The sequence below is a fragment of the Balaenoptera borealis genome (genome assembly GCF_965194805.1).
Source record: "Balaenoptera borealis genome assembly, chromosome: 9".
In the NCBI taxonomy this organism is placed as follows: domain Eukaryota; kingdom Metazoa; phylum Chordata; class Mammalia; order Artiodactyla; family Balaenopteridae; genus Balaenoptera; species Balaenoptera borealis.
The window spans coordinates 68,150,353-68,171,722 of record NC_138873.1 but is presented as its reverse complement, the minus strand read 5'-3'; the positions used below and the strand labels follow the sequence as shown (position 1 = coordinate 68,171,722).

The 21,370-nt window shown below is 38.8% G+C and overlaps 1 protein-coding gene across 3 annotated transcripts in view; it reads right to left on the bottom strand.

Annotated features, from left to right (window-relative positions):
• The window catches only part of RRAGD (Ras related GTP binding D), a 36,259-nt gene that overhangs the window by 5,090 nt on the left and 9,799 nt on the right, over window positions 1-21,370 (bottom strand). For 2 of the 3 annotated variants that reach the window (XM_082405991.1, XM_082405993.1), the window contains exons 2-6: window positions 18,710-19,005; window positions 13,077-13,276; window positions 12,163-12,277; window positions 11,224-11,366; window positions 3,856-4,004 (exon numbers count right to left, since the gene is read on the bottom strand). In XM_082405991.1, the coding sequence (XP_082262117.1) occupies window positions 3,856-4,004; window positions 11,224-11,366; window positions 12,163-12,277; window positions 13,077-13,276; window positions 18,710-19,005 (903 nt within the window). Of the gene's footprint in view, window positions 1-3,855; window positions 4,005-8,397; window positions 8,645-11,223; window positions 11,367-12,162; window positions 12,278-13,076; window positions 13,277-18,709; window positions 19,006-21,370 lie in introns of those variants that run through there. The other variant, XM_082405992.1, reaches the window with a different exon arrangement.

Sequence of the window (21,370 nt, the reverse complement as noted above, 5' to 3'; positions counted from 1 at the left end):
AGCCCTGGTCCGGGAAGAACCCACATGCCGTGGAGCAACTAAGCCCGTGAGCCACAACTACTGAGCCTGCGCTCTACAGCCTGTGAGCCACAACTACTGAGCCCACGTGCCACAACTACTGAAGCCCGTGTGCCTAGAGCCCATGCTCTGCAACAAGAGAAGCTACCGCAATGAGAAGCCCACGCACCGCAATGAAGAGTAGCCCCCGCTCGCCCCAACTAGAGAAAAGCCCACATGCGGCAACGAAGACCCAACACAGTCCCAAATAAATAAATAAATAAATAAATAAATAAATAAATTTATTTAAAAAAAGAAAATACAGGAACAGAGACATGAACAGAACAAGCACTATCTTCAGCTCCATACGCAGTTATGGGATGGTCTTACATCCTTCCCTTGGTTCAGTGATTCTCAATCATAGCTGCACATTAAAAGCATCCAGAGAACTTTTTAAAAATTAACAAACCCCAGCTTCCTCTCCCAGGAATTCTGTTCTAATTGTTCTGTGACAGGCCTCGATGGCCATATTTTTAAACCACCTCCCTCCCCAAGGTGCCTACGATGTGCAGCTAAGACCAAGAATCCCACTTCTGCTTTCTATCCTCCCCTTTCTGCCAAAGCAGTCAGAAATCATCCATGAAAACACAGACAGAGACCAACATCAGGACAAGTCAACCAACAAGTGTTGATTATCAGCACCAGCAGGAGTCAACACTTGAGATTAAAGCAGCAAAAACAAATCGAACCACTCCATGCATATGTAAAGCATCAAGCTCTTTCTAAAGCTAAGGTGATCAACTTAATGCATTTGCCTGGGACTTTCCCAGTTGCAGCCCTGAAGGTCCCCTGTTTCAGGAACCCTCACCTCTGTCCCAGGCAAATGGAGATTGGTTAGTCACCCTAAAAAGCAAACAAGTTTAACATCATGGGGTTAAACCTTGTCTGCCTATTTATCTCTCTTATCACATGAAAACAAATACTCAGGTTTCTAATTAGTTTAATAAATTTTACAGAATCTGCCTATCTTCAGAGATGATCCTCCCTAGGTGGTTTAACAATAACTTGCCCAAGATCCACATGAGAAATTCCTGCTTAAATTAACTCACACGACCATAGATGGACATTAAAATCAGTGGGCAAAAGTGTGAGGAGAAAGAGGATTTGCATAGTTTGAAAGTATTTATTAACTACAAAGTGAAAAGTAGGAACTTTCCAGGGGAAAGACCTGGTAGACCCTATCTTAACTAAATCAAGGTCAGCATCACCAGTAATAAGCCAAACCAACATCATAAACATATGATACACTAAGGACACAATATCATTTCTGTGTGGTATTCTGGCCAAATTGCATAATCTCATTCCAATTGTGTGAAAATATCAGACAAACCCAATTTGGGGAACGTTGTACAAAATAATTGATGAGTACTCTTCAAAAGTGTCAGGGTCATGAAAGACCAATACAGATTGGAGGAGACTAGGAGAAATAATAACTAAATCAATTTGGGATCCTGGAAGAGAAAAAAAGGAAAAACTGGTGAAATTTGAATAAGGTCTGTAAGTTTTATTAATATTGATAGTATTATACTGATGTTAATTCCCTAGCTTTGATAACTGTACTACAGTATGTAACATGTTAACATTTCGGGAAGCTGGATGAGGAGTATATATAAACTACATACTATTTTTGCAACTTTTCTGTTAAGTCTAAAATCAGTTCAAAATAAACAAGCTCTCAAGGTTGATGTTATTGTACCCTAAATTTTAGGACCTGTCATCACCCTAGATAGTTTGGGGTCTATAGTTGTACTATTTGCATTACTTTTACTTTCCTTAGTTTCCAAAATCAACATAAAATATTAATCACCAAATATAAATTCTGGAAATATCTTTAACCAAGGGAATGTATGTATAATGGTTTAAAACACAATACACAGAACTGATTCTACACAGGGAGAAGCCTAGAAATCTTTAGCCCAGACTGCCATACACTGGTGGTATGACCATAGGAGAAAGTCACTTCTATTTCCTGGGTCTGTGTAAAATCATCAGTAATTGAGAGAGTGAAACACAGGATGGTCCTGTCTATCTTCAAAATTCCATGAATCCATTATATAATCTGTTCTTAGTTTCAGCAAGATGAAAATAAAAAGTAAAAGATTACCACCATTTAATTAAAAGTTTTGAGGGCCAAGGACATAACAGGCAATTTGGCTGGTAATAGTAAATACAGGAAAAAATACACAACTTCACTAAGAAGCAGAAAAAATGTAAATTTGTTTTCAATTATCAATTTTTAATGCTAATACCCAATATTAATGAGTATAAAGCAAAATGGACACATTCATATTCTCTTAGTAGCATAAACCTGTAAAAACTTTCTGAAGGACATTTTGGTAATATGCATTAGAAGCTACCAAAATGTATTGATCTAAGTAATTCCATTTGTTGAAGTCTTTCCTGAGGAAATAACCAAAGATGTACACAAATATTTAGTGGAAAGAAGGTCATTATGGATTATTTATAACATCAAAATCTAGAAACAACACATATTTCTAACAAGAGAAGAAACTAATCATTAAAATGACGTGGTTAAAAAAAGACTTAATGAATTGGAAAGATGTCTGTAATAATTTAAGTGAAGGTTATAGAGTAATATTTATTATATAATCCCATATATAGAGATATCTATGAAAAAACTGGAAAGTTATACAGAAAATATCAAGAGTGATTATGTGAGTGAGAAGCTTATCAATAATTACTTCTTTTTTGCTTATTTATTATATCTAAATTTTCTAAATGAATCTATTACTCTGTAACAAAAAGAAGTAATAAAAATCTAAATCATGTTTTCAGCCTCAATGAATTAAGAAGATTTTCATGATATAAATAAGTGAAAACAACAGGATAGAAAATTATATAGGCAATATGGCACCACTTTTGTTGGAAGAAAGGAAGGAAAGAAGGGATGAAGGAAGGGAGGGAGGGAGAAAAGGAAAGAGAAAAAAAATCCCAGAAATTTAACATGGAGTTTAGCTCTAGATGGTGAAACTGACTTTTTTATACTTTCCTAAGTTTTCAAAGTATTTTTATAATGAACATGTATTGCATATAAGAAGAAGAAAGGCTATTTCAGAAAATGTTACTATTGCCACTTTGTTGGGAATTTAGGGTAAATCATCCCCTAATTACTAGCAAAAATCCCTAGCTACATCAGTAAACTGATATTTCCCAGTTTACATAGTGGTGCGGGGCAGGGCGGGGGAATATGAGTATCTTTATGAGGGTTAATTGCTTTTGTTTCAAAATAAAACTACATTTGGTCCTAAAAAGATATTTGGTGACGTTATTAAATATATTCATATCTCCCTGTTTTGAAATCACGATGCTGTCCCTGTGTTTTAGGACTAAAGAATGGACAAGGGCTGAACAGAAGTTAAATAACATCTAGCTTTAATGTTGTATGAGTTTCATCCTTTACACGGGGAGGACAAGTGGTCACACGGTCCCTAATACCTTCCAGAGGTGTGGACCAAGAGGGAGGCCTTGGCACCCCCTGTAGGCTAGGGGCCCTCTCCGGGGTAAGAGACTCTACAGCCTGGCAACAACGCCCCAGCTGGCTCTGCTCCCAGAAAAGCTAAGGCCCCTCCCTGGGAGGATGGTCTGGTTCCACTACCACCTCACGGCAGCTGCATCACTAGAGGGCAGGCTGGTTCACGGATCCCAAAACCCCACTGATGTGGGCAGGAGCCAAAGGGGTCTGTGACTAAAGTCTGGAAGCCTCCCAAGGCACACTGCTGTCTCCCTGCATTCAACGTCTGAATGGAAATGCTTCATTTAAATCACACAAAAAATTACCTTTTCTTTCAAAGCTTTCCTCTCTGACAAAGCAAACGAGAGCCAGGAACTTGGTCACCTCTTTTAAATAGAGAACTGTTGTATTATTCAGCTTTATAATGGCTGTTGACTCCTTGTCATAAGGGGTTCCTGCTCCATCTTCTTTGAGACTAAATGGGGACAGAAACCAAAACATATTTGACCATTGAGAAAGAACTTCAGTTTGTGACCCAGCGACGGAGACCGGCTTTCACACAGAGAATGATAATCATAATGATAGGGAGTTTACACTTGCAGTGCCTTTCGGCTAAAGAGCTCAGAAACCCCCAGTCACGAGAATGTACACAGCGTATGACAGTCACTTTCCTACTGACACACTGAGTGTGGTGTGTCAGCTGGGCAACTCTCCAGGCACCTGAGGAACACAGGTGAGGGATGGAGGTTAGTTCTTCTCCCCTCCGTGGCCCACAAGGGCTTCCTGTTTTCTCTCGTGACAGAATAACCAGGCTGTCCAAAGCACAGCCTGATGAAAGACCAAGAAGGGGTGAAGAACTGATCCAAAATAAAGCAGCCTGAAGGGAAACGGCAGCAAAATGCTCGGCTAGATCCTGGATCCAGCAAAAAACTGCTATAAAAGACAGAATTGGGACCTTTGATAAAATTTGAAAATGGACTCTATATTAGATAATAGAGTGATGCAGAGATGTTAAATAAGTTTAATTTGAAAATTAAAACTGTGATCCTACAAGAAAACATCCTTGTTATAGGACATGATTCCTATAGAATCATGTTACAAATTACTCCCAATTAGTTCAGCAAAAACAAACATGTCCAGTCATCCCTCAGTATGGGGGGGCTTGGTTCCAGGATTCCCCTTAGCAGATACCAAAATCTGCAGATGCTCAGGTCTCTTATATAAAATGACACAGCATTTGCATATAACCTACACACATCCTCCCATATACTTTTTTTTTAAACATCTTTTTTGGAGTATAATTGCTTTACAATGGCGTGTTAGTTTCTGCTTTATAACAAAGTGAATCAGCTACACATATACATATACCCCCATATCTCCTCCCTTTTGCGTATCCCTTCCTCCCACCCTCCCTATCCCACCCCTCTAGGTGGTCACAAAGCACCGAGCTGATCTCCCTATGCTATGCGGCTGCTTCCCACTAGCTATCTATTTTACACTTGGTAGTATATATTAGTCCATGCCACTCTCTCACTTCGTCCCAGCATACCCTTCCCCCTCCCCGTGTCCTCAAGTCCATTCTCTACGTCTGCGTCTTTATTCCTGTCCTGCCCCTAGGTTCTTCAGAACCTTTTTTTTTTTTTTAGATTCCATATATATGTGTTAGCATACGGTATTTATTTTTCTCTTTCTGACTTACTTCACTCTGTATGACAGTCTCTATGTCCATCCACCTCACTACAAATGACTCGATTTCGTTTCTTTTTATAGCTGAGTAATATTCCATTGTATATATGTGCCACGTCTTCTTGACCCATTCATCTGTCAATGCACATTTAGGTTGCTTCCATGTCCTAGCTATTGTAAATAGAGCTGCAATGAACATTGTGGTACATGACTCTTTTTGAATTATGGTTTTCTCAGGGTATATGCCCAGTAGCGGGATTGCTGGGTCGTATGATAGTTCAATCTTTAGTTTTTTAAGGAACCTCCATGCTGTTCTCCATAGTGGCTGTATCAATTTACATTCCCACCAACAGTGTTAGAGTGTTCCCTTTTCTCCACACCCTCTCCAGCATTTATTGTTTGTAGATTTTTTGATGATGGCCATTCTGACTGGTGTGAGGTGATACCTCATTGTAGTTTTGATTTGCACTTCTCTAATGATTAGTGATGTTGAGCATCCTTTCATGTGTTTGTTGGCAATCTGTATATCTTCTTTGGGGAAATGTCTATTTAGGTCTTCTGCCCATTTTTGGATCAGGTTGTTTGTTTTTTTGATATTGAGCTGCATGAGCTGCTTGTAAATTTTGCAGATTAAGCCTTTGTCAGTTGCTTCATTTGCAAATATTTTCTCCCATTCTGAGGGTTGTCTTTTTGTCTTGTTTATGGTTTCCTTTGTTGTGCAAAAGCTTTTAAGTTTCATTAGGTCCCATTTGTTTATTTTTGTTTTTATTTCCATTTCTCTAGCAGGTGGGTCAAAAAGAATCTTGCTGTGATTTATGTCATAGAGTGTTCTGCCTATGTTTTCCTCTAAGAGTTTTATAGTGTCTGGCCTTACATTTAGGTCTTTAATCCATTTTGAGTTTATTTTTGTGTATGGTGTTAGGGAGCGTTTTAATTTCATTCTTTTACATGTAGCTGTCCAGTTTTCCCAGCACCACTTATTGAAGAGGCTGTCTTTTCTCCATTGTATAGTCTTGCCTCCTTTATCAAAAATAAAATGACCATATGTGTGTGGGTTTATCTCTGGGCTTTCTATCCTGTTCCATTGATCTATATTTCTGTTTTTGTGCCAGTACCATACTGTCTTGGTTACTGTAGCTTTGTAGTATAGTCTGAAGTCCAGAAGCCTGATTCCTCCAGCTCTGTTTTTCTTTCTCAAGATTGCTTTGGTTATTCAGGGTCTTTTGTGTTTCCATACAAATTGTGAAATTTCTTGTTCTAGTTCTGTGGAAAATGCCAGTGGTAGTTTGATAGGGATTGCACTGAATCTGTAGATTGCTTTGGGTAGTAGAGTCATTTTCACAGTGTTTATTCTTCCAATCCAAGAACATGGTATATCTCTCCATCTGTTTGTATCATCTTTAATTTCTTTCATCAGTGTCTTAGAGTTTTATGCATACAGGTCTTTTGTCTCCTTAGGTAGGTTTATTCCTAGATATTTTATTCTCTTTGTTGCAATGGTAAATGGGAGTGTTTCCTTAATTTCTCTTTCAGATTTTTCATCATTAGTGTATAGGAATGCAAGAGATTTCTGTGCATGAATTTTGTATCCTGCAACTTTACCAAATTCATTGATTAGCTCTAGTAGTTTTCCGGTAGCATCTTTAGGATTCTCTATGTATAGTATCATGTCATCTGCAAACAGTGACAGCTTTACTTCTTCTTTTCCAATTTGGATTCCTTTTATTTCTTTGTCTTCTCTGATTGCTGTGGCTAAAACTTCCAAAACTATGTTGAATAATAGTGGTGAGAGTGGGCAACCTTGTCTTGTTCCTGATCTTAGAGGAAATGCTTTCAGTTTTTCACCACTGAGAACGATGTTGGATGTGGACTTGTCATATATGGCCTTTATTATGTTGAGGTAAGTTTCCTCTGTGCCTACCTTCTGGAGGGTTTTTATCATAAATGGGTGTTGAATTTTTTTGAAAGCTTTTTCTGCATCTATTGAGATGATCATATGGTTTTTCTCCTTCAGTTTGTTAATATGGTTTATCACATTGATTGATGTGCCTATATTGAAGAATCCTTGCATTCTTGGGATAAACCCCACTTGATCATGGTGTATGATCCTTTTAATGTGCTGTTGGATTCTGTTTGCTAGTATTTTGTTGAGGATTTTTGCATCTATGTTCATCAGTGACATTGGCCTGTAGTTTTCTTTCTTTGTGACACCTTTGTCTGGTTTTGGTATCAGGGTGATGATGGCCTTGTAGAATGAGTTTGGGAGTGTTCCTTCCTCTGCTATATTTTGGAAGAGTTTGAGAAGGATAGGTGTTAGCTCTTCTCTAAGTGTTTGATAGACTTCGCCTGTGAAGCCATCTGGTCCTGGGCTTTTGTCTGTTGGAAGATTTTTAATCACAGTCTCAATTTCAGTGCTTATGATTGGTCTGTTTATATTTTCTATTTCTTCTTGGTTCAGTCTCGGAAGGTTGTGCTTTTCTAAGAATTTGTCCATTTCTTCCAGGTTGTCCATTTTATTGGCATATAGTTGCTTGTAGTAATCTCTCATGATCGTTTGTATTTCTGCAGTGTCAGTTGTTACTTCTCCTTTTTCATTTCTAATTCTATTGAGTCTTCTCCCTTTTTCTCTTGATGAGTCTGGCTAATGGTTTATCAATTTTGTTCATCTTCTCAAAGAACCAGCTTTTAGTTTTATTGATCTTTGCTATCATTTCCTTCATTTCTTTTTCATTTATTTCTGATCTTATCTTTATGATTTCTTGCCTTCTGCTAACTTTGGGGTTTTTTTGTTCTTCTTTCTCTAATTGCTTTAGGTGTAAGGTTAGATTGTTTATTTGAGATGTTTCATGTTTCTTGAGGTAGGATTGTATTGCTATAAACTTCCCTCTTACAACTGCTTTTGCTGCATCCCATAGGTTTTGGGTCGTCGCGTTTTCATTGTCATTTGTTTCTAGGTATTTTTTTATTTCCCCTTTGATTTCTTCAGTGATCTCTTAGTTATTAAGTAGTGTATTGTTTAGCCTCCATGTGTTTGTATTTTTTACAGATTTCTTACTGCAATTGATATCTAGTCTCATAGCATTGTGGTTGGAAGAGATACTTGATACAATTTCAATTTTCTTAAAGTTACCAAGACTTGATTTGTGACCCAAGATATGATCTATCCTGGAGAATGTTCCATGAGCACTTGAGAAGAAAGTGTATTCTGTTGTTTTTGGATGGAATGCCCTATAAATATCAATTAAGTCCCTCCCATACACTTTTAATTACTTTTAATGCCTAATACAATGTAAATGCTATGTAAATAGTTGCCAGCACGCAGCCAAGTCAAGTTTTGCTTTTTGGCATTTTCTGGCATTTTTTTTTCTGAATATTTTCAATCCACTGGTTGGTTGAATCTGCACATGTGGAACCCACACGGAGGGTCGACTGTATTAGAAAAAGAAAGAAAGAGCAAATATGGCAAACTGATAAAAATTGGTGAATCCCAGTGAAGGGTACACAGGAGTTCACTGTACTATTCTTGCACATTTTCTATAGATTTGAAATTTTTCAAAATAAAAAGTTAAATAAATAAATTGGTCTATTTAAGAAGAGGTGTGGCCTGCAAACACAAATGACTTGGGTTTGAATCCCAGCTCTCTTATTTATCGTATAAGTTTGGGCAAATTGAGTAACTTCTTTGAGCCTCAATTTCCTCATCTGTACATGAACAGTAATTACCTCAAAGTTTCCTAATGCAATGAAATAATACATATATAGTGCTAAGCATAGTGCTGAGAGCATATAAAATGCACAATAAATGCTAACTGCTGTTATCATTATTAATATGGCCTTAATGATCAAAATTGGGCCCTCTGAAGACACTGATGTAATCAGTTATGTATCCTTTCTTTATAGGCAAAGGAGCACGTCTTGTACCTTTTCCCTTATCTGAAACTGTGTATATGTTTTCAGAATCCCAGCTGAGATTCTTGAGCAGACCAGGTCACCTGCTTCTGGGGTCTCCAATTACAGGGCTGCCAGCTTCCTGGGCTGTGGCATGCATCCCCGGCCAGCCCCTGCAGGCCACATGGGCTGGCTCATGGCTGCTCCAGAAAACAGTCTCAAGAAACTCCATAACTCACACCCCATTTGTGACCCATACCCAGACTGGCTCTTACTGAACCAGGCGGGCTCCCAGGAGCACTGCACTCGGCAACAGAAAAGCAATCTACCAGCAAGGCCCTGCTCCCTCCTCCGCCCAATCCCTCCCTCCCCGTGTTTGTTTTAGCTGGATAAAAGTAACTCTGATTAACATCATTTATATGAACAACTTACCACTTATGTCTAATTACCATATGGCAAAATAATGATTATGCATATCATTAAATATGTGCCAGATTAACTGTGTTGTTCATTGTATTTGATTACGACAGCCATCTAGACTGTAATCAGGGTAGTTTCAGCTTCCATGACTATTTCAAGGTCATCCACTTAGAGTTTTAAAACAAGAGAATACTGCAGGGCAGCGATCTTGGAAAATAAGGTCTATTTCTAAAGCCGGTGGCAGTGCTTAGTAATAATAACAATAATTAATAATAATTATAATGGCAGCTACATTTATCCAGGGTCCACCAGGGGAAGCCTAATGATATTGCATTCTCACTACAGTCCTGTGAGGTAAGAATCACTTTCCCTGTTTCATAAGGGAAGGGACTGTGGGTGTTCATGTGTGTATAACAGTTAACAAGAAAGAGTCTAAACTGAATGGAAGAGAGAAATGGTAAGACTGAGGCTTGCCCAGAAGCTGGCAGAGGAGGCTGTGTAAAGTGGGTCACAGCCAGTGAGTAAAGAGGAAGATGAAGGAAAGCTTTACCTCATCAATGAGTGGGTGAGGATGTGAGATTCAATATCCAATATAAGGCAGCAACAACGCGATGCCTTAAAAAGATAGACATACGAGTTCACACCCACTCACTCTGTAAAACACCCTGAATTCAGCAAATTCACAATTATGTGGAATTATTTCTATGTTTGGTAACAGAATCAATTTTCCCCACGCCTGTTTATTTTATATTATTTTAAATGTACAAGAAGTTCTGTTTTCTAAGAATATAAGATAATAGTAATAAGCAGGTAATGTTTGCTTAGTTTAATAATTCTCTGCTGTCCACAGTAGAAGACAATCAAAAGTATATTGGAGGGGGCTTCCCTGGTGGCGCAGTGGTTGAGAGTCTGCCTGCTAATGCAGGGGACATGGGTTCGAGCCCTGGTCTGGGAAGGTCCCACATGCCGCGGAGCAACTAGGCCCGTGAGCCACAACTACTGAGCCTGCGCGTCTGGAGCCTGTGCTCCGCAACAAGAGAGGCCGCGATAGTGAGAGGCCCGTGCACCGCAATGAAGAGTGGCCCCCGCTTGCCGCAACTAGAGAAAGCCCTAGCACAGAAACGAAGACCCAATATAGCAATCAATCAATCAATCAATCTTTAAAAAAAAAAAAAAGTATATTGGAAAAAACAAACAATTCAGCAGTTATTTCATGTAATGAAGAAAATAATAGAACTGTGGTAAACATGAGATATTTATGTAGAATCCAAGGATCCTAGTGGTCTCCCTCAAGTATATACATTATGATATGACAACAGACTTTTCAGTAGAGGAAGAAGGTATCAGACTTGAGCTCAAATACAATACTAATTCTGTCCCTTATTGACAGTGTGAGCAGGGGTTAGAAACTTAACCACTCTGAACCTCAATGTGCCATCTATAAGATGGCGATAGTAATTCCTGCCTCGTGGAATAGTGGAGAATTCAATGATAATAATGTGGGCAATGAAATTATTAGCATAATGCCAGGCACTTACTCAATAATGTTTTGTTATTATTATTACATACGAAATGGTGTATTTATAGATCTCAGTCATTTCAAACAAAAGTATTAAGATCAAATAAGTAAATGCAAAATTCTCAAAGGTTATGAAAGAAAAGTATGGCTCAATTGTAGCCTTTCAGAATGTTCTACTTACCCATAAATACAAGAAATGTCGATAACCACATCGATCATGTCACAGCAGAGCTCATAGGTTTGCATATCCACGGGGGTACTATCAGTTGCAATGTAAATCTTACTGACCACATCAAAGAGAAACGCCTTTTCAATTCCAGAATTCTGAAACAAAAAGGAGATGCGGCCTTAAAGGGACAGCTGATTGCAGAGCATGTCATGGTTACATAAAATGATGTGCCATCCTCAGTCTCAAATACGAACCAGCAAAAATTTAGGTTGTTCCTTTTATTACAATTTAAACCTCATGGTCATAAACTTCTTTATAATGGACTTGCACAAGAAATGAAAACTGGAATTATCACGAATTATTTACTTTAGGTAAACAAATTAAGTCGTGTTTCCTGACTCTTAGAAATGTACCTGCAGTTAGGAAAAAGGCCAAGTAAAAAAAAGAATTTTAAAAACTTTATAAATTTAAAAATAGATTTTAAAAATCTAGACAAACAAACTCAAAATTGTGCAGTGAGAATCAATGTGAATACAACCAAAGGTCTGCCTTAATTCTATTTTGTGAAGTTTGACTTGAGGTGGTGGTTTTTAGGACTCAGCCAACCAGCACATCATTCACAGTGTTAAACATATTTTTAAAAATTCAACAGTATATACCTTATAGCCAAAACCAACTTTTATGCTCCCAACCTCTGGTAGGATTCCATTAACACTGAATGATTGCCTACAACTTGAATAAACATTCCGATTATACCAGTGAAGTACAGGAATCGTTTTGGGAGTTAAATTTTAAAGGCCCTAAAACAGTACATAGGCGCAATCTTCAAAAATAATATTTCAGTGAACTTGAAGTGCTGTAAGAGCAAGTAGAAATAAGATCATTTTCACTCTTGCAATGTTATTCTTAAATTCCACAAATGACTCTAACAGGACAGTATTATTTACTTACTGAGATAAAGATGTTTAGCAAATTCTCCAGGGTGGGGAGTTGTGGAATCAGTTTCTGAACCACTTTGCTAAAAGCTTCAAATATCGAATGGTCATATATGCTTGTCAGATAAAAGCTGAAAGACGAAACAATATTTCATCACTTTTTACCTTTGACTGAGGAATAGACGGTTCAGGCTATGTCATAACACCAGAATCATGCCTTCTGTATTTACTACACACACATTCTAGCCCCCTTCAGAATTCAAAACAACCTCAGTAAAAATTGAACATGTCATAACAAGACATTCCTGCCCAACTCCCCAAAGCAAGAACTGTGCCCATTCTGATCTGCTGACTGGCTGGACTCGGAGGCTTAAAAATGCAGCCGTATATGCCTGTATCTGCATCCTTACATTCTGCAAGAGAATCCAAGCCAGATCATCTTTATACACACCTCTCATGTTAATAGTTATATTATTGACACTGAAGCATCTAATCTTTCCATTTTTCCAATTTGCAAAATGAATGATGCATATACATACTACCCCGCAAAAATTAGAGAAATGGCTTTCCTCTGTGAATATTTCTATCTGAATTATTGTCAGAGTACTCCTTTACTTATCATTATAGATACTATCTATAACAGTAAACTTCAGCATCGATTAACTTCCTGGACGCAGTTCATGGGTTTTCTCCTATGTGTTTTTCATAGGGGGAAAGAACCTTAGCTTTGACCTTTGGTCAAAAAAATTTGTTTAAAACCCCATCGCTTTTCCCAAAGATTAGAGTTGGCACATGCAAAGCTTGCTTTTCCCAAATATTACCCCAATGTCTAACAGCACAAAACAGGGTACACAGGTAAATGACTGTCCGGGCCAAACCACTCCTGATGACTCTGGACCCCAGTGATCCCTGATGGGTTTCTGTTCTCACCTGAGGTGAATTTTTTCTAATCCAGCATCTGCAAGGTCATCATTTGCCCTCTGGTGAATATCTCTCTGGGTTTCAATTTTGTGGTCATCTGACAGACCATCCACTTTGTGAATAAACACCTCGAAGTTGATGTCGGTGTTCACTTTGTAGGCCCTGGTCACCGTGAGGTGGAGCCTGGCCAGGGCCTCCATGTAATCGTCCTGGGAACAAAGCACACTCCTGTCAGGGAGGCTGCTTTGATTCCCTTCCACATACAGTCTTCCCTCCCAGCTTTACTGAGGTATGACTGACAAACATTGCATGTATTAAGGTGACGACGTAATGTTTTGGTACCATTGTGTACCCATCTGTACCCATTGTGAAAGGATCCCCCCAGTCAAGCTAATGAACCAATCCATCACCTTACAGGTACCATTTTTTCTCTTCCACATACACTGTTAATCTTACAACCTCCCCCCAAAATATTTTGCAAATGCCCCAATAAAAGCTGTTTCATAGAATTCAAGACTGAAAACTTAAGTTTTGTTAACAAAGAAATGAGAAAGAAAGGCCAGAAAAATACAGTTATGATTTAGCTTGATGACAGTCATAAAGGTCGGAGTTGCAGTTTTATGTATTGAAAATGACCCCACAGCATCCAGGACCTTCCCTGGAATACTGTCCCTCCAGGATTCTGAGTCTCTTGGTGAAATGTAATGAACAAGTAGGGATGAAAACATGATAGGGATCGCTGGGAAGATGGGGAAGGAGCCAGGGGGAAAAACTTTAAGAACCACTGATCTGGAGCAGAGGTCAGCAAACCATGGCCCTCGGGCCAAACTGGGCCCACCTACTGTTTGTAAGTAAAGTTTTATTGGACCACAGTCACACTCATTTGTTTACACACTGTCTATGGCTGCTTTGAGGGTACAGTGGCAGAGCTGAATGGTTTTCCTCTGTGGAAACTCCTCAGAGACAGCACAGCCTGCAAAGCCTAAAATAATTACCATCTGGCCCTTTTCAGAAAAAGTCTGCTGACCCCTGGTCTAGAGTAATTGCCCCAAATAACACAACACTATTTTTTTCTCCTTCCTACAGATGATACCTATGTAATAATGTAATGAATGCCTGTGTATGCATCTCTCTGTTTAAGAAATCAAACATTAGACACTGAAGCCTTGTGTGTTTCTCCCCATCCTCCCAGCCCATCCCATCACACTCTACCCACACCCTCCAGAGGTAACCACTATCCTGACTTCTACCTGTATCATCACTCATGTCTTTATACATTACTGCATACATATGTATCACTAAACAACATACAGAATTCATTTACATTGTTTAAAACTTTACAGAAATATCAATTTGCACGTGGATTACAGTTTGCCTTCTTCACTCACATTATGTCAGTGAGATTCACCTTTGTTGAAGCACATAACTCTAGTACATGTTTCCTGTTAACAACTCTATAAAATTCCATTGTATGGATGGTCTAAAATTTATCACTCACTTGCCAGTTGATGAACATTCAGAATGTTTCCAGTTATGTGCTAGTTCAGATGATGATGATAATGTGGACAGTCTCACGCACACATCTCTGTGCCTGTTTGCAAGTTTCTTAGGGCTTACCCCGAAAGGAGGCTTGTTGGGTCATAAGAATGAGCACCTTGAACTTGACTAGATAATGTGTAAGAGCCCCTGATGCTCCAGACTCTCAACACCCAGTGTTGTCAGGTCTCTTCATTATTGCCAATTTGAAGGGTGTGAATAGGTCTTGTTTTTACAGCAAAAAAAGGAAAGGGGGGAATTCCCTGGCGGTTCAGTGGTTAGGACTCGGCGCTTTCACTGCCATGGGCCCGGGTTCAATCCCTGGTCAGGGAACTAAGATCCTGAAGAAAGGGATCTTCAGGACAGAATTTAAAGGACTTTTCACCAATTCTTTCGCCAATTCTGACTCCAAACCTGGACAAATACAGAAAAGCCAATAAAACAGGGGATGTTTTTAGGCATTCTTGTATTCCCCAAATTAAATTAATAAAAACGTATCCCTAGTTTTTAGATAAATCAAAATATTAAAGATACTAATAGGACACTATGAAGAGAGATAAAGATCAAGTGGAGTCCTCATCCTTTGTACTCTAAAGAGTTGTTTAAAATGAAAAACAAATATTGGACACTGGGATAGCAGATTAAGCATTTTGGAAAAATTCTAGATTAATAATTTGCAGCACTTTTTAAATACCTTACAATATCTCAAATAAAAACTAAAGTCCACATACTGTACAATTCCACATACAGAAATTCTAGAAAAGGCGAACTACTCTATAGAGAAAGAAAGCACATCTCATCAGCAGTTGCCTGGGTCTGGGATCTTGGGGGCCGTCTGAGAAAGGACACAAAGAAGATTTCAGGGTGGTGGAAACATTCTGTATCTTGATTGTGAGGTGGTTAGAGGTGTATTTGTCAAACTTGTTGAACTGTGTATTTAAAATGAGTGCAATTTATTGCATGTAAATTACACTTCAAAAAATGTTATTCCTTATGTCTTTAACTGAAGAGAGGAGTTCAGGGCACATGTCTGTGAGCAAAACTAGCCAAAGTCAAGAGTGTTATCACAGTCTCAAAAGATTAGAAATCACTCCTCTAACCTCCCTGCCAAGCATATAAAATGGTCTGATTACCAACAAACTGATGAAGTGGTACAGATCTACAAGGGCTAAAAATGACATGAAAAGAAAGAAAATACTTGATTTATTAGAGCAGAGGGATTGTGAATGATTTTTTTTCTACTGTGTTTGTTATTATCTTCTACAACAAATTAAAAAAAGGAAAAATACGCTGTCTGGTTTCTATTCCAAAATTAGATCTAGGAATTAGAGGCAGGTCACAATCACCAACGTGGGTCAAGCAGACACTCTAGTTTGGATCCCAGGCACATGTGAAATGGCTCCCGGGGGCCGAGGGTGGCCCTGGAGATGAGGTCCTTTCTGTGGGCCATGCCGGGGGCCTGGCAGTGTCACACAGGGAGCTCACGGGAAATTACTCTTGATGCTTTCACTCTCTTTTATTTTACAACATTCTGTGGGGACACATTTTCTCCCTGGTGATATATTTATCTGGCAATCCTGTGATTGTGAGGAATTCGCAAGCAAAAAATAAAAAAATATGAGGTGTCAGACGAACATAGAACTGCTTAGAAATGAAGGCAGTGACATTCAAGGGTTGCCGAGACACTTCCCTCAAGTTTGGTTTTGTTTAGTGCTTGCAGTCACATCAAGTAAAGATTTCCCCAAACGTGATTTTTATCAGCTGCTTCCAGTAGAAAAGTCTATTAGGCAAATTCTGGAAACTGCTTATTTAACTATTCCTTATTTTTAGTAAATGACAACGCTCAACAACGTTTTTTTCTACCTTTTAAAAAGTGTAATTTAAAAAGATGTATTTCTCATTCTTATACCTTTGTCTGCCCTACGGCCAAAACAAAACCCAACAAACCAAGAAACAAAATAAAACAAAGAACACATTTACCAACCACAATCGAAGGTCCACTTTTCATGCTCAGGTAAAATTAAAACCAAATTACAGTTCCAATTTAAAAATAGGCTAAATAAATAAATAAATAATAAAAAAATAAAAATAGGCAAGTGTGGGATGGGGAGGGATAAATCAGGAGTTTGGGATTAACATATACACACTACTATGTATAAAATAGATGACCAACGAGGACCTACTGTATAGCACAAGGAACTACACTCAATATTTGGTAATAACCTATAAGGGAAAGGAATCTGAAAAAGCATATAAATATATATGTATATATAACTGAATCACTGTGCTGTACACCTGAAACTAACACGATATTGTAAATCAACTATACTTCAATAAAACAAACCAACCATAAAAAGGGGATCACTTTGAAGCAATAAAAACACCCCAAACAATGAAAAATAAATAGGCAAGTATGCCTATTTTAGCCATATTACAAACACCTGAGATAGAGGTGCACTGGAAATTCAAATTCCATACATGTAAATTGCTATGTACGCACAATACTGTATTGAAGGAAGTACTTCCTAAGCCACTGTCTTGAAGTGATGAGTCAGGGTTGGAATCTACTTACCCATGGGTAGGGCTACTACAGCTCCACAAGTTCACCATGCAGTCGCTTGGAACTAAAAGGCTGAGTTAAAAATTTCATTTTTACATTAAACAGGCACCTCGTTCCGTGAATGACTTTATGATACTCTCAGGCATGAGTAGTCTTGTCTGAGAATGGTTTTCTAAGAGTGGGCTCAGAACCATTATTACTGAAGGTCTTCACAGCCCTTTCTCCCTAACACCACTGGGCTCCTGAAGGGCTGGGAGTGCTTGGCCCTACCTGTCTGACTGTAGGTCCACAGTTGCAGGGAAACGTTGAGACCTGAGCTTAGAGTTGGCTTAGGGCATTCCTGCAGGACTTGTTGCCTTTTATTCCCCCACAGCTACAAAAGAGAGCTCTCAGGAGGGCCTTCGGGCTGGGCCACCCATTGGGGACACTTTCTAAGAGTCCCTGAACATGGAGAGTTTGAAGAACGTCAATGTCAATGTCCCAGTTCTGCTACCTGTGCTCTGTGCTAAGACTGACCTGCCGGAGATGCATCTGTGGTCCTGCTGCTTCCCTTCCCCTCCTCCCTGTAAACCACCAGCTCTGCCCACACTTCACAGGAGAAAGGTCCAGGGTCTTAAAAACCCAGGGTGCCAAAGAGACCGTTCAGAAGGCTGGTCTGAATACCAATAAAGTGAGCGACTTTAACGCCTGGTTGGTAAGGTTCTTCACCAGTCAAGGGGCTCCCGATTCTTTGCTTTCAGCAAAGTTAAAGGAGGACACAATCAGGATGTCTACTGATAAACTATGAAAAAATAATATTTTTGTGATAGAAAATTGGGTAATTTAGGGGATATAACTTAGAAGGAGTTAAACAATTGAGTGAATGCTAGAACAAAACTCACCCCATATCCACCTCATGTGAACAAGGTTTCTCAGTACTTACAGCTATACAAACAAAAAAAGAATTGATGCCAAATCCTGTCTTAGTCAAGCATAGATACATGAATTAAGTGGAAAAAAATATATAAGTATCTCAAATTTTACATTTTGTATTTAGTTACCTATAAAATACATACTAGTCATGCTGCTGTAATTGTGTACTAGTAGTAATTACAATAATATGGTTCAGAAGAAAAATGTTCACACTTAGAACTTTATCTTCAAAGGAAATAGTAGACATTTTGAAATGTAGATATATATGTATTTTTGTTGTAGAGAACTTGTGATCTTTTATACATGTCTGCCAAGAGTACCAGAGGGGGGACACATCGTTGGTGTCACTGGCCTGCACGGTGGTCCCCCCCACCCCCTGTCTGTGAGGTTTCCTCCAGGGTTTGCTGAGAGCACACAGTTCCTGAACATCGCATGTTGGTCAGTGCTGTGTGAAGGGAGCCTTTTCCCCTTTGCAAAGCCTGAGAGCCCCAACTGAGAAATGCTAGTCTAGTAGAAAGGCCTATTCCTGACTCTAAAAACCAAACCAAAATGATTGCAAAGGAACTTGTTTGCAAGAAGGGGCTGCCTGGGGCAGGGGGCTACAGTCCCACCGTACCCCGAGACTGAGCCTTACCTGGGAGTCTATGACAAATATCAGTGCTCCCGTCCCCCGGAAGATCATCTCATAGTCAAAGGTAGGGTCAAAAAAGTCAATCTGTCCTGGGAAGTCCCAAATCTGAAAATTAACAAAGGAGCTGTTGGAAACGTCTTCCCGGCAGATCTTGTTCGTACTTTCCAAGAACAGGGTTTCGTTGGGAGACATTTTATGAAAGACAACTTTCTGGATGGATGACTTGCCACTCCTTCTCAGGCCCATGAGCAGGATCCTCGGCTTCACCTCCGTGCTGAAGGGGTCGCTAAAGTCCAGAACTGGAGAAACCACAAAACAAGAATGAGGGTGAGATGCTGTCACAGCGGTTAATGAGATGAGTTTCACTTCTGCCTCAGATGTGATTTATGATCCACAGACAATGCTACGTTTCCAAATACAGAGAGCGCTAACTCCATCACCCTGCTCATGGAGGGGCAAGCTTTTACAAAGTGCAAAACCCTGAAAAATGCTGCATCACCACCTCTCACACAATTTCAGAGGACCAGAAAACCTGGGATATTCCCCATCACGAGCAGGGACTCTGGAGCATGAATCACAGAGGTTTCCTGGAGCAGACTATGGGGGGAGAGAATCCAGTCTTAGTATTGCAGAGCAGGGTCCTTCTTTGCCCAGATCATCAGTCTCTGCACTAAAGAGATGCTTGTTTATTTGAGTTACGCCTCAAAGAAACAATTTTGGACTTCATCAAAATTTAAAACTTTTGTGCTTCAAAGGACACTTATCAAAAAAGTGAAGACAACCCAAAGAATGGGAGAAAACATTTGCAAATAATATATGTGATAAGGATCTAGTATCCAGAATATATAAAGAAGTCTTACAATTCAACAGTAAAAAGATAGTCCAATAAAAAATGTGTAAAGGATTTAAATAGACATTTCTCCAAAGATACACAAATGGCCAATAACCACATGAAAAGATGCTCGACATTATTAGTCCATAAGGAAATGCATATGAAAACCACAATGAGATGCCACTTCATACCCACTAGGATGGCTAAAATAAAAAAGACAGACAATAACAAGTGTTGGTGAAGATGTAGAGAAATGGGAACCCTCTTACACTGTGGGTGATAATGTAAAATGGTGTGCTTTGAAAAACAGTTTGGTAGGTCCTCAAAAGGTTAAACATTTGAGTCACCACATGACCCAGCAATTCTATTCCTAGGAATAAAGAAATAACATATGTCCAAGCAAAAACCTGTACATGAATGTTCACAGCAGCACAATTCATAATAGCCAAAAAGTAGATACAATCCAATGGCCATCAACTGATAAATGGATTAACAAAATGTGGTATATTCATATAATGAAATATTATTCAGCCATTGAAAAGGAATGAAGTACTGATTCATGCCACAACATGGATGAACATCAAAAATGTTATGCTAAATGAAAGAAGATAGACACAAAAGGTCACATATTGTTTGATTCCATTTACATGTAATGTTCACAATAGACAAGTCCATAAAGACAGAAAGTACTTAGTGGCTGGCAGGGGCTAGAGGGAGGGGGAAATGGGAAGTGACTCTTAATGGGTATGTGTTTTCTTTGGGGTGATAAAAATGTTCTGGAATTAAGGCTTCATGACTGACCAAAAAAAATAAGTAAAGAAAAATAAAAGACCCAGTATGAAACTTGGAGAAAGATCAAGAAACCAACATTTTAAGAAAAAAGGTAGAATATAGGAAAATAAATATACATATATTATTTTTCTACATTTCTTTTTTGTTGCCTTCTGAGCCACACCTCATTGTCTTTCTCAGACCCTGATCCTGGTCTAAGCATAATCCAATACAGACTGGAAAGTAATCCTTTATTTCCCTATTGCAACTAAGAATTTTTCCCAAAGTTCTACAATTATCTAAAACACAGGTTACTACCTGATAGAATCTTAGTAAATTTCATTTATATATATAATATTTTGATGTTTCACTTTGCAATAGTGCAGGGAAATACATAAATTTCAGGTAAAACAGTAAATGAATAAAGAAAATGTCAGTGAAAAAGGGCCTTATGGATCTTAGAAATAAAAACACAACTGTTGGGCGGGGAGGATATATGGATTGAAAAGCAGAATAAACACAGATGATGAAATAAATAAATTTTATCATCAATATAAAAATAAATAAATAAATAAATTTATTTTTTTTTAAAAAGGATGCACTCCTGGAAGAAAATACACTCAAATATAGTGGAATGCAACAAGCAATGGAAGACAAATTTTACTGAAACCTATTGATTTGAAATAAGTATTGATTTTAATTTTTTTTTTGGCTGCGTTGGGTCTTCGTTGCTGTACGCGGGCTTTCTCTAGTTGCGGCGAGCAGGGGCTACTCTTCGTTGCAGTGTGTGGGCTTCTCATTGCAGTGGCTTCTCTTGTTGCGGAGCACAGGCTCTAGGCATGTGGGCTTCAGTAGTTGCGCCTCACGGGCTCTAGAGCACAGGCTCAGTAGTTGTGGCGCACGGGCTTAGTTGCTCTGCAGCATGTGGGATCTTCCCAGACCAGGGATCGAACCCATGTCCCCTGTATTAGCAGGTGGATTCTTAACCACTGAGCCACCCAGCAAGTCCCTGATTTTAAATTTTTGAATAAAAATCAGAAACTAAAATTCCAGACAATGTA